The sequence below is a fragment of the Chiloscyllium punctatum genome, chromosome 11 (assembly GCF_047496795.1).
Source record: "Chiloscyllium punctatum isolate Juve2018m chromosome 11, sChiPun1.3, whole genome shotgun sequence".
Classification (NCBI taxonomy): domain Eukaryota; kingdom Metazoa; phylum Chordata; class Chondrichthyes; order Orectolobiformes; family Hemiscylliidae; genus Chiloscyllium; species Chiloscyllium punctatum.
This window is the reverse complement of record NC_092749.1, coordinates 8,481,351-8,496,346: the sequence shown is the minus strand read 5'-3', so window position 1 is coordinate 8,496,346 and position 14,996 is coordinate 8,481,351. Positions and strand designations below refer to the sequence as shown.

General features: G+C 43.8%; 1 protein-coding gene across 2 annotated transcripts in view; it reads left to right on the top strand.

The window, feature by feature from the left end:
- Positions 1-14,996, top strand: part of LOC140482707 (immunoglobulin superfamily member 3-like) — a 73,966-nt gene that overhangs the window by 40,617 nt on the left and 18,353 nt on the right. For both annotated transcript variants that reach the window (XM_072580242.1, XM_072580241.1), the window contains exons 3-4: positions 9,106-9,450; positions 13,040-13,387. In XM_072580242.1, coding sequence (XP_072436343.1) covers positions 9,106-9,450; positions 13,040-13,387 — 693 coding nt within the window. The remainder of the gene's footprint in view (positions 1-9,105; positions 9,451-13,039; positions 13,388-14,996) is intronic.

The following is a 14,996-nucleotide window of genomic DNA, read 5'->3' as shown; positions in this document are numbered from 1 at the left end:
ATGAAAGAAGTTCGGAGCAAGTGTCAAACTTGAGCAAAAAGCACATAAAGATGAGCAGCAGGTCAGAAGATTTGTCAGAGTATAAAAAAGTGACAGAGAAGGGCTAAAAATTAATTAAAGAGGAAGAAATTAGAATACAACCGAAAGATAGCTGGTAATGTAAAATCTTGTAGCATGTAAAGTGGCCCTCTGGAAAGAGAATGGGCAGTTGTTAGATAATAAGGAAATTCCTTCACCACAGAGGATACGAAAACCATTTCAACAACAGCTGCAAACAAGGAGGTGGATGGAAGAGAGGAACATTGTGAAATTACAATCACAGTACTGAATAAACTGGTGGAACTGTGGGTTGAGAAATTTCCAGCTCCAGATATACTTCAGCCTTGGGCATTAAAATAGGTGGCTCTGGTCATCATGGATCGGTTTGCTGTTAATTTTCTAAAGTTCCCTAGATTCAGGAAAAGTAAAACTAGACTTTAGTAAATACATTGCTTCTATAATGCTGCCATAGTGTTAAGGGGTAAGGTAGGATGGAATTCGTTAAGTGCACTCAGAAAAGTTTCCTCAAGCAGTATATAGAGGGCCCGACTCAGGAAGGGGCAAAACTCAATCTACTCTTGGGAAATAGGGCAGGACAGGTGATCGAGGTGACACTGGGGAGCACTTTGGGACCAGTGACCATAGTTCTATTAATTTTAAAATAGTTATGGAGGGTGACAAAACTGGTGCACAGGTTTACATTCTAAATTGGGGCAAGGCAAATTTTGATGGAATTAGACAGGAACTTGCAGGGGTTGATTTGAGTAGTTTATTTGCAGGTAAAGGGACCTCCAGCAAATAGGAGGCCTTTAAAAGTGAGATAGCTAGAGTCTATATGTTCCTGTGAAGGTGAAAGGCAAGATTGGCAGGAATAGGGAACTCTGGATGACAAGAGGTTATGACTAGAGAAAAAGGAGGAGGCATGGCTCAGGAGCAGCCTGCTGTGATCAATGGAATCCATGGAGGTATATCAGGAAGACAGGAGTTTACTGAAGAAGGAAATCAGGAAGTGGCATGAGATACCCTTGGCAGAGAAGATTAGGGTGAATTCAAATAGGTTCTTTCAGTATATTAAAGGAGAAAGAATTACTAGAGAGAGAAGAGGACCCCTCAAGGACCAATGTGGACATGTATGTGTAGAACTGCAGGAGATGGACAAGATCCTCAATGAATATTTCTCCTCCGTGTTTACTGTGGAGAAAGACCTGAAGACTTGGAAACTTGGGGAAGTTAGTGGTGATATCTTGGGGACAGTCCATATCACAGTAGAGGAAGTGTTGGCTGTATTAGAATTTATGAAGGTGGGTACATCCCCTGGTCCTGACCAGATATATCCAAAAACACTTCAAGAGGCTAGAGAAGAAATTACGGGGACCTGGCTGATATTTTTGCATCATCATTTGTCATGGATGAGACCCCAGAAGACTGGAAAGTATTCAAGAAGGGTTACCAAGAAAAACCTGGCAAATATAGACCAGTCATCCTAACATCTGCCATAGGTAAGTTACTTGAGAAGATTCTGAGGGATAAGATATACATGCATCTAGAAAGACAGGGTTTGATTTGAAGTAGTTGGCATGGCTTTGTGAGTGGGAGATCATGCCTCACAAATTTGTTAGAATTCTTTGATGAAGTGACCAGGAAGATTGATGAGGGCAGGACGGTAGATGTAATCTGTATGGATTTCAGTAAGGCCTTTGATAAGGTTTCAATGGTAGGCTGCTCTGGCAGGTTAGATCACATGGAATCCAGGGTGAACTGGCAAACTGGATACAAAATTGGCTTGATGGTAGGAAGCAGAGGGGATTAGTGGAAGAGTGCTTTTTGGACTGGAGGCCTGTGACTAGTGCCTCAGGCATCAGTGCTGGGCCCTTTGCTGATCACTATCTATATCAATGATTTGGATGAGAATGTAAAAGGCATGATTAGTAAGTTTGCTGATGATGCAAAAATAGGCAGTATCATGGACAATGAGGAGGGTTATCAGAAATTACAGCAAGACCTTGATCAGCTGAGGAAGTGGGCTGAGAAATGGCAAATGGAGTTTAATATAAATAAGTGTAAGGTCTTGCACTTTGGAAAGTCAAATCAAGATAGGAGTTTCATGGTGAATAGTCAGGCCTTAAGGAGTGTCGTGGAACAGAGGGACCTTGGCGTACAGGTGCATGGTTTTCTGAAATTGGAGTCATAGGTAGACAAAGTAATGAAGAAGGTTTTTAGCACACTGGCCTTCATCAGTCAGGGCATTGAGTATAGAAGTTGGGAAGTTCTGTTGCAGTTATGCAGGACGTTGGTGAGGCCAAATTGGAACATTGTGTTCAAGTTTGGTCATCTTGCAAGAGGAAGGATGTTATTTAACTGGAAAGTGAGCAGAAGAAATTTACAAGGATGATGCCAGGACTTAGTGGTCTCAGTTATGGGGAGAAGTTGGACAAGCTAGGACATTTCTCTTTAGAGCAAATGAGTCTGAGGGGGCAATCTTACAAAAGTGTACAAGATCATGAGAGGCATGGAGAGGGTAAAGGCACTCAGTCTGTTTTCCAGGGTAGGGGAGTAGAGGACTAGAGGGCATCAGTTTAAGATTATAGGGGAAGGAGTAAAAGGGAAGCTGAAGGGCAACCTTTTTACACAGAGAGTCTTATGCACGTGGATTGAACTACCAGTGGAAGTGCTTGAGGCAGGTATATGAACAATATTTAAAAGACATTTTTACAAATACACGGATAGGAAAGGATTAGAAGGATGTGGGCCAAGTGCAGGGAAATGGGCTTAGTGTAGATTGACATTTTGGTCAGGCCAAAAGTCTCTGTGCTGTTGGACTCTAAGATTCTATGACTATGAGTCAAGGGATGCAGACAAAATGAACCTATGGCTGGCTAGCTTGGTGTCTGTCATGGAAACAGAGCTGGAATCAATCATTAGATGTTTTTGCTACATACTTGGGAAAATTCAGAATAATTGGGAAGAGTCAACGAGGTTTTGTGATAAGGAAATCATGTTAAACTCATTTATTAGACTTCTTTGAAGGAATAACTTGTACTGTGGATAAAGGGAAGCCAACGGGTATGCTGCACTTGGATTTCCAGAAAACATTTTACTAAGTATTGCATCAAAGGTTACTGCAGCAGATGAAAGCTCATAGTGTCAGGGGTATTGTATCAGCTTGGATCGAAGATTGGCTGGCTGACAGTAAACAGAGTGAATGCAGAAATGAGTTTCTTTCTGATTTACAGGAGGTGATGAGTGGGAATCTCACAGCAGTCTAGGACCTTAACGTTTTACAATTTACAACAATGACTTGGTATGAGGACCGAGGGCATGTCAGCTAAATTCGCAGCCAATTCAAGTTAGATTGGCAAGTATATTGCAAAGATATCATAAGGAAGTTGAAAATGTATAGGGATGGAGTCTTGTCCATTCATTTAAGCCGCTAGATGGGGTATACTGCAGACAAATGTGAAGTTGCTCTTTTTACTGGAAGAATAAAGAGGCAGAGCATTAATTTAAAAAAAAACTGCAGAATTCCAAGGTACAGAGAGATCTAGATTTTCAAATGTGAGTCACAAAATGGTTGGATGCAGGTGTAGCATGTATACATGAATGCTAGTGGTGTGCTAACCTTTATTATTGAGAGGAATTGAATAAAAACGTAAAGGTATTGTGCTGCAGTTATTCAGGGTATTGGTGAGACCACAGCTCAGATACTGTACAGTTTTGATTTTGTTTTTGAAGTAAGGATGGAAATGTACTGGAGATGGTTCAGAGGAGGTTTATTGGAATAACATCTGGGGAGTGAGTGGGTTCTTTGATGAAGAAAGGCTGGACAGACTGAGCTTGTTTCCCCTGGAGTTTAGAAAAGTGCAGGTTGACTTAATCGAAGTGTATTAGACCCTTTATGGTCTTGACAAAGTGGATGTGAAAAGGGTGCTTTTTCTTGTGAGCGAGCCCAGAGCCAGGGGGCACTGTTTAAATTTAGTGATTGACCTCTTAGGATGTAGTTGAGGGGATTGGTTCATTTTCTGTCAGTGGGTTGTGCAAATTCTGAACACAATGCAACAGAACGTAGTAGAGATGGGATAGTTTTAAGGCAGAGGTAGATCTAATGCTATTGGGGGAGATGGAATGCTCAACAAAGAGATCAGCCATGATCATCTTGAATGGCAGAGCAGGCTAGATGGGCTGAATGGTCTATTTATGCTCTTACTTTACTTAGTTCCCTGTGTCAACACCATTACCGCCCCACCCCCACCCTCTCAACTGTACCCCCTCGTAGCCCTCTGGCCCCATCGCTCTGATTCCTCCACTGCACCAAGCCCTGCCTCATACCCCTTTCATTCCCTCCCCACATTCCTGCCCCTGCCCATGCCCAGAGAGCCTGATAAGGAAAACTCCATCCCTCATCCCCAAGTGCTGAACATGATTCTTATAAAGTTCACATGGGAACAGGATTGAGTAGATCCAGGGCTTTGGCGAGGTTCCGCATGGTAGACTAATTAGTGAAGTTAGATCACATGGGATTCAGTGTGAGCTTGCCAATCGGATAGAAAATGCAAATGGTGGCATGGTGGCTCAGTGGTTAGCACTGCTGCCTCACAGCACCAGGGTCCCACGTTCAATTCCAGCTTGGGCGACTGTGTGGAGTTTGCACATTTCCCCCATGTCTGCGTGGGTTTTTTCTGGGTGCTCCTCCCACAGTCCAAGGTTGTGCAGGTCAGATGAATTGGCCATGCTAAATTGCCCATAGTGTTAGGTGCATTAGTCAGAGGGGAATGCGTCTGGGTGCGTTACTCTTCGGAGGCTCGGTGTGGACTTGTTGGGCCAAAGGGCCTGTTTCTACACTGAATCTAATCTAATCAAATTTGGCTTGACAGTGAGTGATAGTGGAGGGTTGCTCTTCATATTGGAGGCCTGTGACCAGTGGTGTTTCTCAGGGATCAGTGCTGGGTCCACTTTTATTTGTCATTTGTGTAAATGATATAGATGAGACTATAGAAAGCTTGTTAGTAAGTTTGCAGATGACACCCAAGATTGGTGGAGCATCCATCAGTGAAGAAGGTTATCTATGATTATAAACAGATTTTGATCAACTGTGTCAATGGGCTGAAGTTTGAAGTTGAATAGGCAAATGGAGTTTAATTTGGGTAAATGCAAGGCATTGTATTTTGGTAAAACACACAACGGCAAGATTTATACAATTAAACACAGGGCTTTGGGCAGTGTTGTAGAACAGAGAGACCTAGGGGTTCAGGTCCATAATTCTTTGAAATTTGCATCGCATATGGCTAAGGTGATCATAAAGGAGTTTTGTGTGCTTGCCTTCATTGAACAGACCTTTGAGTATAGAAGTTGGGATATCACATTGAGGTTTTCTGGTCTCCCTGTTATAGAAAGGATATTATTAAGCTGGTGAAGGTTCAGAAGTAATTTAATAGGATGTTGCTGGATTGGAGGGTTCAGTTATAAGGAGAGGCTGAAGAGCAATCCACCCAGACCCATTCCCTACATTTACCCCTTCACGTAACACTGTAGGCAATTTAGCATAGCCAATTCACCTAACCTGCACATTTTTGGATTGTGGGAGGAAACCGGAGCAAACCCACACAGACACTGAGAGAATGTGCAAACTCCACACAGACAGTTGCCTAAGGCAGGAATCGAACCCAGGTCTCTAGTACTATGAGGTAGTAGTGCTAACCACTGTGCCACCGTGCCGGATAGGCTAGGGCTTTTTTCCCTCAAGAATAGGGGCTTGACAGGTCACTTAATAGAGGCTTACAAAATCTTGAGGGATATAGGTAAGGGGAATGACATGTGTCTTTTGCCTAGATTGGGGGATTTCAAGGCTAGGGGGCATATTTTTAAGGTGAGACGAAAAAGATTTTAAAAGGACATGGAGGGGGGCAATATTTTTACACAGAGATTAGTTTGTGTGTGGAATGAACCTCCAGAGGAAGTGGTGGATATGGATACAGTCACAATATTTAAAAGTCATTTAGGTAAGTACATCAATAGGAAAGATTTGGAGAGATATGGGTCAGGAGCAGGCAGGTGGGACTAGTTTAGTTTGGGAAGATGGTCAGCATGGAGTGGTTGGACCGAAAGGCCTATTTCTGTGCTGTATGACTGTATGACACTGTGATTGTGGAGGCTCTCTTTGGGCAGGCAGCATCAATTGTATCAACACCAAGTCCTGAAGCAGAAAGCTCTTGGCCTGAGCCTGTGGTGGCTGACAACTGCACTTTTATAGCAACAAGTGACAGTAGCAACATGTTAACAAAGTATCTCACAGGAGTGTTTACTGACCAGCATTTGACACTGAATCACTGAAGCAGATTTCAGGACCAGTGACATGCATAGTAACTTTTGGGGGGGGGGGGGGGAGCAGTGGTGGGGGTGAGGGTTTGTGTGCGAATTGTTGAAGCTGACTTTGGGTTGGGAGGATTTGCTAGTGAAGCTGAAACATTTGGAAGCTGACTGATCGTGGAAGAAACATGAAGATTTCTCGGGAGACTGACCGCAGGCTCTCTGTCCTCCAGCACTGAGTCCCCACTGAGAGGGGAAACCAGACATTCCAGCACCAGTTGCAGGGAGCTGCCAATCAGCTGAGCCATAGAGGACCTTAGGGCACAGGAACAGGCCAATCGGCCCCTCAGACTGCTGCACCATCTGATAAGTTCATCGCTGCTCTGGTGGTGGCCTTGATTCTACTTTCATATCTGCCACCCTCATTCCCCATCTCTTATCTCCCCGTCTGTCAGTTTTATCCCACATTTTGTCCCCTCCTAAACTTCCCTTCCTCATGTTTAACTATCGGAGTCAGTGGTAAGGTCCAGGTAGAGGGAAGCTCCAAGCTGGCCACAGAGGTTAGAGACAGAGCTCCCCAACTTGCCAGCTTCCACAGAGCAGTTAGAGCTCCGTGCCAAACAAAGACATCACGAACAAGCTATCAGGCAGACAGTGACCCAGAGAGAACAATAACAACAACAATAGCAATAATAACACGGATTACTCTCAAGTACTCCTTCAGTCCCAACTTTAAGCAGCTTTCCCCAGTGAGCAGTTTGGAAGTTGCAACAGCCCATTTGAAACAGGCAGCTGAGTGACGGGGGGGAGACTCCCCCCCGGGTTTAGCTCACATTTTCATATTTCTCAGGGGTGGAATGAAATCACTACAGACTCTCCACAAACCCTGATGACACTTCATGAAATCTTTTCCCACAGAATTTCAGCCAGTGAGAGTCTGATTTCAGCAATAGATGAGCAGGATCCAATTTCAATGCTGTGAACTGAGAGCTGGACTGGATGGATTTGAACAGATTGTTTTGAGAGCTTTGGGAATGGAGATTAACATCAGTGGCAGGGAGTCCAAAAGATACGGGTGGCTTAGAGTCATAGAATCATACAGTACAGAACCAGATTCTTTGGTCCAATTCATTGCACCGACAAGACATCTCAAACTGATTTAGTTCCATTTGTCAGTGTTTGGCCCGTATCATTCTAAACCCTTCCTTTTCATATACAGATCTAGATGCCTTTTAAATGTTGTAATTGTAACAGCCTCTATCCGTTCCTCTGGCATCTATACACGCACCAAACCCTGCATGAAAAGTTGCCCTTGAGGTCCCTTTTAAATCTTTCCCCTCTTACCCTCTAGTTTTGGACTCCTCTATCCTGAGAAAAAAGACCTTGTTCACTCACCCTATCCATGGCCCTCAGGATTTTATAAACCTTTATGAGGTCACCCTTCAGCTTTAACTGCTCTAGGGAGAAAAGCAGAACCTATTCATCATCAAACTTATAGCTCAAACACTCCAATCCCAACAACATCCTTGTAAATCTTTTCTGAACCCTCTTAAGTTTAACACTACCCTTCCTATTACAAGGAGACCATAATTAAACACAGTATTCTAAAAGTGATCTCATTAATATCTTGTACAAACGCAACATGACCTCTCAACTTCTATATTCAATGCACTGACTAGTGGAGGCAAGCATACCGAATACCTTCTTCACCAACCTATCTACCTGTAACTCCACTTTCAAGGAACTGTATCCCTGTACCTCTAGCTGTCTTCATTTGGCAACATTCCCTGGGCCCTGCCATTAAGTATATAGATCCTGTCCTGATCTGCCTTACCAAAATGCAACACCTCATATTTATCAAAGTTAAACTCCATCTGCCACTCCTCAGCCCCTTTGCCCATCTGATTAAGATCCTGTTGGAATCTGAGATAACCATCTTCACTGCCCACTACACCACCAATTCTGGTGTCATCTGCAAACTTACAAACCATCTCTCCTAATTCACCTTTAAATCATTTATATAAATGACTAAAAGCAGTGGATCCAGCACTTGTTACTTCATGTTACAGGCCTTCAGCCCTAAAAGCAACCCTCCCTCACCACCCTCTGTCTCCACCTTCAAGTCAATTTTGTATCCAGTTGGCTCCCCTGGAACCCATGTGATGTAACCTTACTAATTAGTCTATCATGCAGGACCTTGTCAAATACCTTGCTGTCAAAGTTGGCCTTATTCCAATTTAGAACTTTTAACTATTATGTCAGGTCTATCCTTTTCCATAACTCATTTCGAACTAATAGAATTATGATCACTTGCCCCAAAGTGCTCCTCCACTGACACCTCAGTCACTTGATTGACTTGTTTGAGGAAGGTCTTGATGACAGTGAGTTTCAAGAAACCTCTAGCTGTGTGAGCTGTATTGTAAAGGATGAAGGAAACACAGGGAAAGTGTGGAGAAGAAATAAATAGGCACTAAGTCATTAGGAAATAGGAAGGCAGCATGGGGAGAAGACTGGGAGGATTCTGCAGTAATCAAGGAGGGAGAAGCAACAAGTTTGTGACTGAGGAGGAAGTGGCAGAGGCAGTTGATCATTGCAACCTAATCTTCAAATTAAAGTCATCCTTGAGTCTTCCAGATTAAGCTGCTTGATAATAGGTTGAGAAATTACCCAAAGTAACATGAACTGATATGTTTTTATGAAATGTTTGAGATATTTAACAGGCTTCAGACTAATTTTAATTTATTCACACGTTTTCTCTTAAAGGTGCAAATGTCCCAGTCCTTCTCCAGTCTCCGAGCCTGGAACGTGTCACCGAGGGTCACACTGCTCGGTTACAGTGCACCATGAAGAACGCTGTAGTGACACACACCGATGTTCATTGGTATTGGGAGCAACCAGGGAAGACCATGCAGTGGGGTTTAACACATGACACGAGGAACATCACACGACGGAGCACAGGATTCCCTGAGCGATTCCAATCTTCCAGAGACTCCTCCAATGAAACCTTCATTCTGACCATCACAAACGCGCAGCCCAATGACACTGGAGTCTTTTACTGTAAAGTCTGGGGAGATATCAGTGGGAATGGATCCCAGCTGACTGTAACAGGTAAGTATATGAAAATTTGTTTTATAAAAAATAGCATCAAAACAGTGAACTCAGTCACAGTAGTCCCAGTAGAGAGGAGACAGGACTGGAGACTTGGGGTTGTGATATTGTCAGCATATCTCTGTCCCATATTCCATGGAGCTGTGACTCCTCCCTGGGAACACATCATTGCAGAATTAATCTTCTCTAATACTGAGAAACCTCGATTATGTGAATATCAATTATCCGAATTTTGGATTATCCGAACGTGTCCTCGAGATCCCATAAAAACATTAAGTCAAAGAGGTAAATGCACTCTGATTGCCTGTACTGAAGAACATGTGAAAACACTGGCAAAAACAAAGAAACACAAGCACCTCAAGCACCAACGTAAGGATTAGTTACACAGCCCTTTGCCAAAGTAAGTGCTTTATTCCCGTCACTTTACTGGGTCGTTCATGAAAAAAATGGCAGAAAACGTAAAAACCTGCATGAAGCAGTGCTTCTGTATTTCTATCATAACACTGAGTTCAGCAGAAACGGACAAGTGCTCTTGTGATTGTAGAAGCTGCTCAGGGCCTTGTTTACTGCTGTGATTTCATATATTTATGTGATGGTAAGGGTTTAGTCCTTCTCAGTTTCACCTGCAATTTGCACAATGCAAAGGTTAGTTTGTTTAAATAGCAGACTCATCAAATTTATGGATTTAAACAAACTCTCCAGCAGAGCACAGCGTTTGATCAGTATGGCTTCCCTTGTTTAAAGTCAAATTAATTATCGAATAATCAATTGTCCGAATGAAATACCTCTCGCTTGGATAATCGAGTTTCCTCTGTAATTTCACCTTTGAACAGAATCAACCATCTTCTCAAACTCAATAGAAATACATGTAAAAAAAAATTACTTCTGGGAGTGATCACGTTTTGCCTGTCCCTAGTTGCCCCTTGAGAAGGTGGGGGTGAGCTGTCTTCTTGAACCGCTGCAGTCCCTGTGCTGTGGGTGGACCCATAATGCACTTAGGGAGGGAATTCCAGGATTTTGACCCAGTGACAGTGAAGGAATGGCAATATATTTCCAAGTCAGGATCGTGAGTGGCTTGCAGAAGAACTTTCAGGGGGTGGTGTTCGCATGTATCTGTTGCCCTAGTCTTTCTAGATGGAAGTGGTTGTGGGTTTGGGAAGTGCTGACTGAGGATCTTTGGTGAATATCTGCAGTGCATCTTGTAGATAGTACACACTGCTGCTACTGAGCATTGGTGGTGGAAAGTCCCTGGTGAAGGGCTAATACCCAAAACATTGATCTCCTGCTCCTCGGATGCTGGATGACCTGCTGTGCTTTTCTAGCACCACACTCTCGACTCTGAGCTCCAGCATCTGCAATCCTCACTTTCTCCTGGTGGAAGGACTGGATGTTTGTGGATGTGGTGCCAATCACACCAAAGGATCCTGAGCTTCCTGGTCCATATCTGCAATCGGGAGGGCAAGAAGTGAAGATAGATAACTGCACCTCCTCCACGATAATTCACAACATTGGAACCCTGCAAAGTGTATTCCTAGTCCCCTACTGTACTGTCTGTTCACCCATGACTGTGTTGCCAAATTCCAAATAAATGCCATCTACAAGTTTGTGATGACACCACTGTGGTAGGACAGGTTTCAAACAACAATGAGTCAGAATACAGAAAGGCGATAAAAGGTTTGGTGTCATGGTACAATGATAACAATCTCTCTCAATATCAGCAAAATAAAAGAACTGATCATTGACTTCAGGAAGAAAGGAGGAGAACATGCCCCTATTTACATCAGTGGAGGTGAGGTGAAGAGGGCCGACAGCTTCAAGTTCCTGGGGAGTGATGATAACTGATCATTTGTCCTGGACCTCGCATGTAGATGTGATATCAAGAAGGCACAATGCCTCTTCTTCCGCAAGCAGTTTAGGAAATTCGGCATGTCCATAAGGACCCTCACCAACGTTTGCAGGTGCACCGTAGAAAGCATTCTGCCTGTGTGCATCACGGCCTAGTACGGCAACTGCTTTGCTGAAGATCATAAGAAACTACAGAAGGTTGTGTGCATAGCCCAGACCATCACGGAAGCTAACCTCCCATCCATGGACTCCATTTCCACTTCTCGTTGCCACGGAAAGGCTGCCAACGTCATCAAAGATCCCTCCCACCCTAGTACTGCTCTGTTCCAACCTCTTCCATCAGGCAGGACATACAGAAGCTTGAACATGTGCACCAAAAGGTTCAAGAACAGCTTCTTCCCTGCTGTTATTCGATGGCTGAATGAGCCTCTCTAATTTCTAACAATGTTGATGTTGCTTTGTGCAGCTGCTGTGCAGTTGTAACCGTGTATGCTTTGCTCTGTCCAAACATCCTATGGATGTATATGTCCTTGTTTGCTATGATCTGCCTGCACTGCTTGCAAAACAAAACATATACTGTACTTGGGTACATGTGAGTACAATAAAACAAATCAAATCAAATTAAATCAAATCAGTGAAGCAGACTGCTTTGTTCAGGATGGTCTGTCACTAGTCTATCTTTTATGACATCTATAAACTTAAAAATTGTACCTACGACACCCAAGGCAATGATAAATATTTATAATAAAAATTTAAATTGCTGAAGAAACTTAGCAGGTCTGACACCATCTGTAGAGAGAGAAGCAAAGTTAATGTTTGAAGTCCAAGGTGCCTTCTTCAGAACCCAGAACCTTAACTCTGTTTATCTTTCTCCACACATGCTGCCAGATGTACTGGGTTTTCATCATCACTTTCTGTTTTTATCTCAGTTTTTCAGCATCAACAGCAATTTTCTTTTATACATCTTTACAAACCTGGTCCATGACCCCTCTCACTGAGTTAACAGAACTGTGAAACATCAAACTGAGTCTCCTCCTATATTGGACTATCCCTGAGGCTGGGACACCACACAGCCACAGCTCTTCACACACACGCCTTGCATCGCGACACTGAGACTCGGTGGAAGAGCTGCAAGTTCATCTCAAATTTGGAGATGCCTTATCCCAGTCTTCCAATGGCATTTTGATGCGACAGCATGAAACATTAAAATAATAAACATCTATTTTTTTCAGTACCACCTTTCACAACCTCAGAGGGCCCCAACATAATCTACAGCAAATGAGGTACATTGTAGTCATGAGTGGGGAAAACATACAGAAAGATCCAACAAACAGCGTTGAAGTGAATAGCCCCATCTTCTGCTTCAGAAATACATATTTCCTGAAGACTGGGTGAACTCCTGTGTTGACCCTTGAATGATACCCTGGGATATTTCACATCCTCCTGTAAGGACAGACTTGGTTTAACACCTCAGGTCAGTGCTGCTCTGGATGGTCCCAATGTCTGCTCAAACCTCTGGAGGGGGAAGCAATCCCATCACCTTCTGCCTCAGAGACAGAGAGCTCCCAATAAACCACAGCTGACAGACTGCACCCTGTTGAGTTGCACTGTTTCCAGCCCCATGCTTTAGAAAGTAGTGCATTAACATCAAGTGATTGTCAAACTTTTTTGCTGTATTACTGAGATTTGAAAGATGGAGTATTTTTTCTCTCTGTGTTGATTTATATCTGTTTCCCACAAACAGATCCATTGGCTGATCCAGTTCTCATTCAGGATCCAGTGGTCAGCAAGGTACCAGAGGGTGATACTGTCGAATTCCACTGTGCCATGCACAATGCCAGTGTGATTGACACTGATGTCCACTGGCACTACCAGCGACCTGGCAGCAACAGGGGGTGGATGATAAGCCACTTTGTGAATGGCACCCTCACCAAGGCCCAGGGTTTCCACGATCGTGTTCAGCTTTCCAGAAATGTCAGCAGGAACAGTTACATTCTGAGCCTTGTGAATGTGACTCTCAATGATACTGCTGTGTACAGCTGCAGTGTGTGGGGCTACATCTATGGAGCAGGGAGCCAGCTCAATGTAACTGGTAAGTCAATGGGAGAGAACACAAGCAGCTGCACAGAACCAACTGGGAACTGTTTTACCTTCATACTGTAGAGCAGACAAGTGGAATCGTATAATTTCATGTAGGGGCACGGAATGCGCAGTGGGAAGGTTAGTTTCAGAGGTAAAATGGAAAAGTTGAATTGTGGAAATATGAGAATGGATTGATACTTTTTCTATTTTGCCATTGATATGGGTGTGACTGGGTTGGACCAGCATTTACTGCTCCTCACTCATTGCTCTTCAGAACATAGCAGTGAGCTGCCTCTCGATCCTGTTGAGAATGTTGCTCAGCTATTTCAGAGGGCAGATTGGAGCTGGCCACATTTCTGGATTTAGATACAGGCCAAACTAAAGATTACAGATTGCTGCCCCTCAAGGATGCCAGTGAACTGGTTGGCTGTATTTATTGACTCTTATGGTGTGGTTGTCATTCAATGGGCCTTTATTGCCCATCACTTGTTGCCTCTTGAGAAAGTGGGGGTGAGCTGCCTTCTTGAACCACTGCAGTCCTCATGCTGTAGGGAGGGAATTCCATGATTTTGACCCAGTGACAGTGAAAGATGTATCTCCAAGTCAGAATATTGAGTGGCTCAGAGGGGAGCTTGCAGGGGGTAGTGTTCCCATGTATCTGCTGCCCATGTCCTGCTAGATGGAAATGGTTGTGGGTTTGAAAGGTGCTGTCTGAGGATCTTAGATTAGATTGCTTACAGTGTGGAAACAGGCCCTTTGGCCCAACAAGTCTACATCACCCCGCCGAAGCGCAACCCACCCATACCCCTACATTTACCCCTTACCTAACACTACGGGCAATTTAGTATGGCCAATTCACCTGACCTGCACATCTTTGGACTGTGGGAGGAAACCGGAGCACCCAGAGGAAACCCACGCAGACACGGGGAGAATGTGCAAACTCCACACAGACAGGGTTGCCTGAGGCGGGAATTGAACCCAGGTCTCTGGCGCTGTGAGGCAGCAGTGCTAACCACTGTGCCACCGTGCCACCCAATCTATTCTGAATTTCTGCACTGCATCTTGTGGAGAGTACACACTGTTGCTACTGAGTGTTGGTGGTGGAGGGAATGAACATTTAAGGTGATCTTACCATTAACCCAGTACTCTGTATTCCTGTTACTCCTTCCAAAGTGAATCATCTCACACTTTTCCGCACTGAATCACTTTTCTGGTTCACTGATATCCTTGAGGGGCAGCAATCTGTAATCTACGCCCTCATCCAGGTCATTTATAAAAATGACAAACAACAGTGACCCCAGAACAGGTCCTTGCTGTACCCCACTAGTAACTGAACTCCAGGATGAACATTTCCTATCAACCATTACTCTCTGTCTTCTTTCAGCTCGCCAATTTCTGATCCAAACCACTAAATCACCTACAATCCCATGCCTCTGTATTTTGTGCAATAGCCTACCATGGGGGAAACTTATCAAATGCCTGACTGAAATCCATATACACCACATCAACTGCTTTACCCTCAACCACCTGTTTGGTCACCTTCTCAAAGAACTCAATAAGGTTTGTAAGGCACTACCTACCCTTTGCAAAACCATGTTGACTATCCCTGATCAATTTAT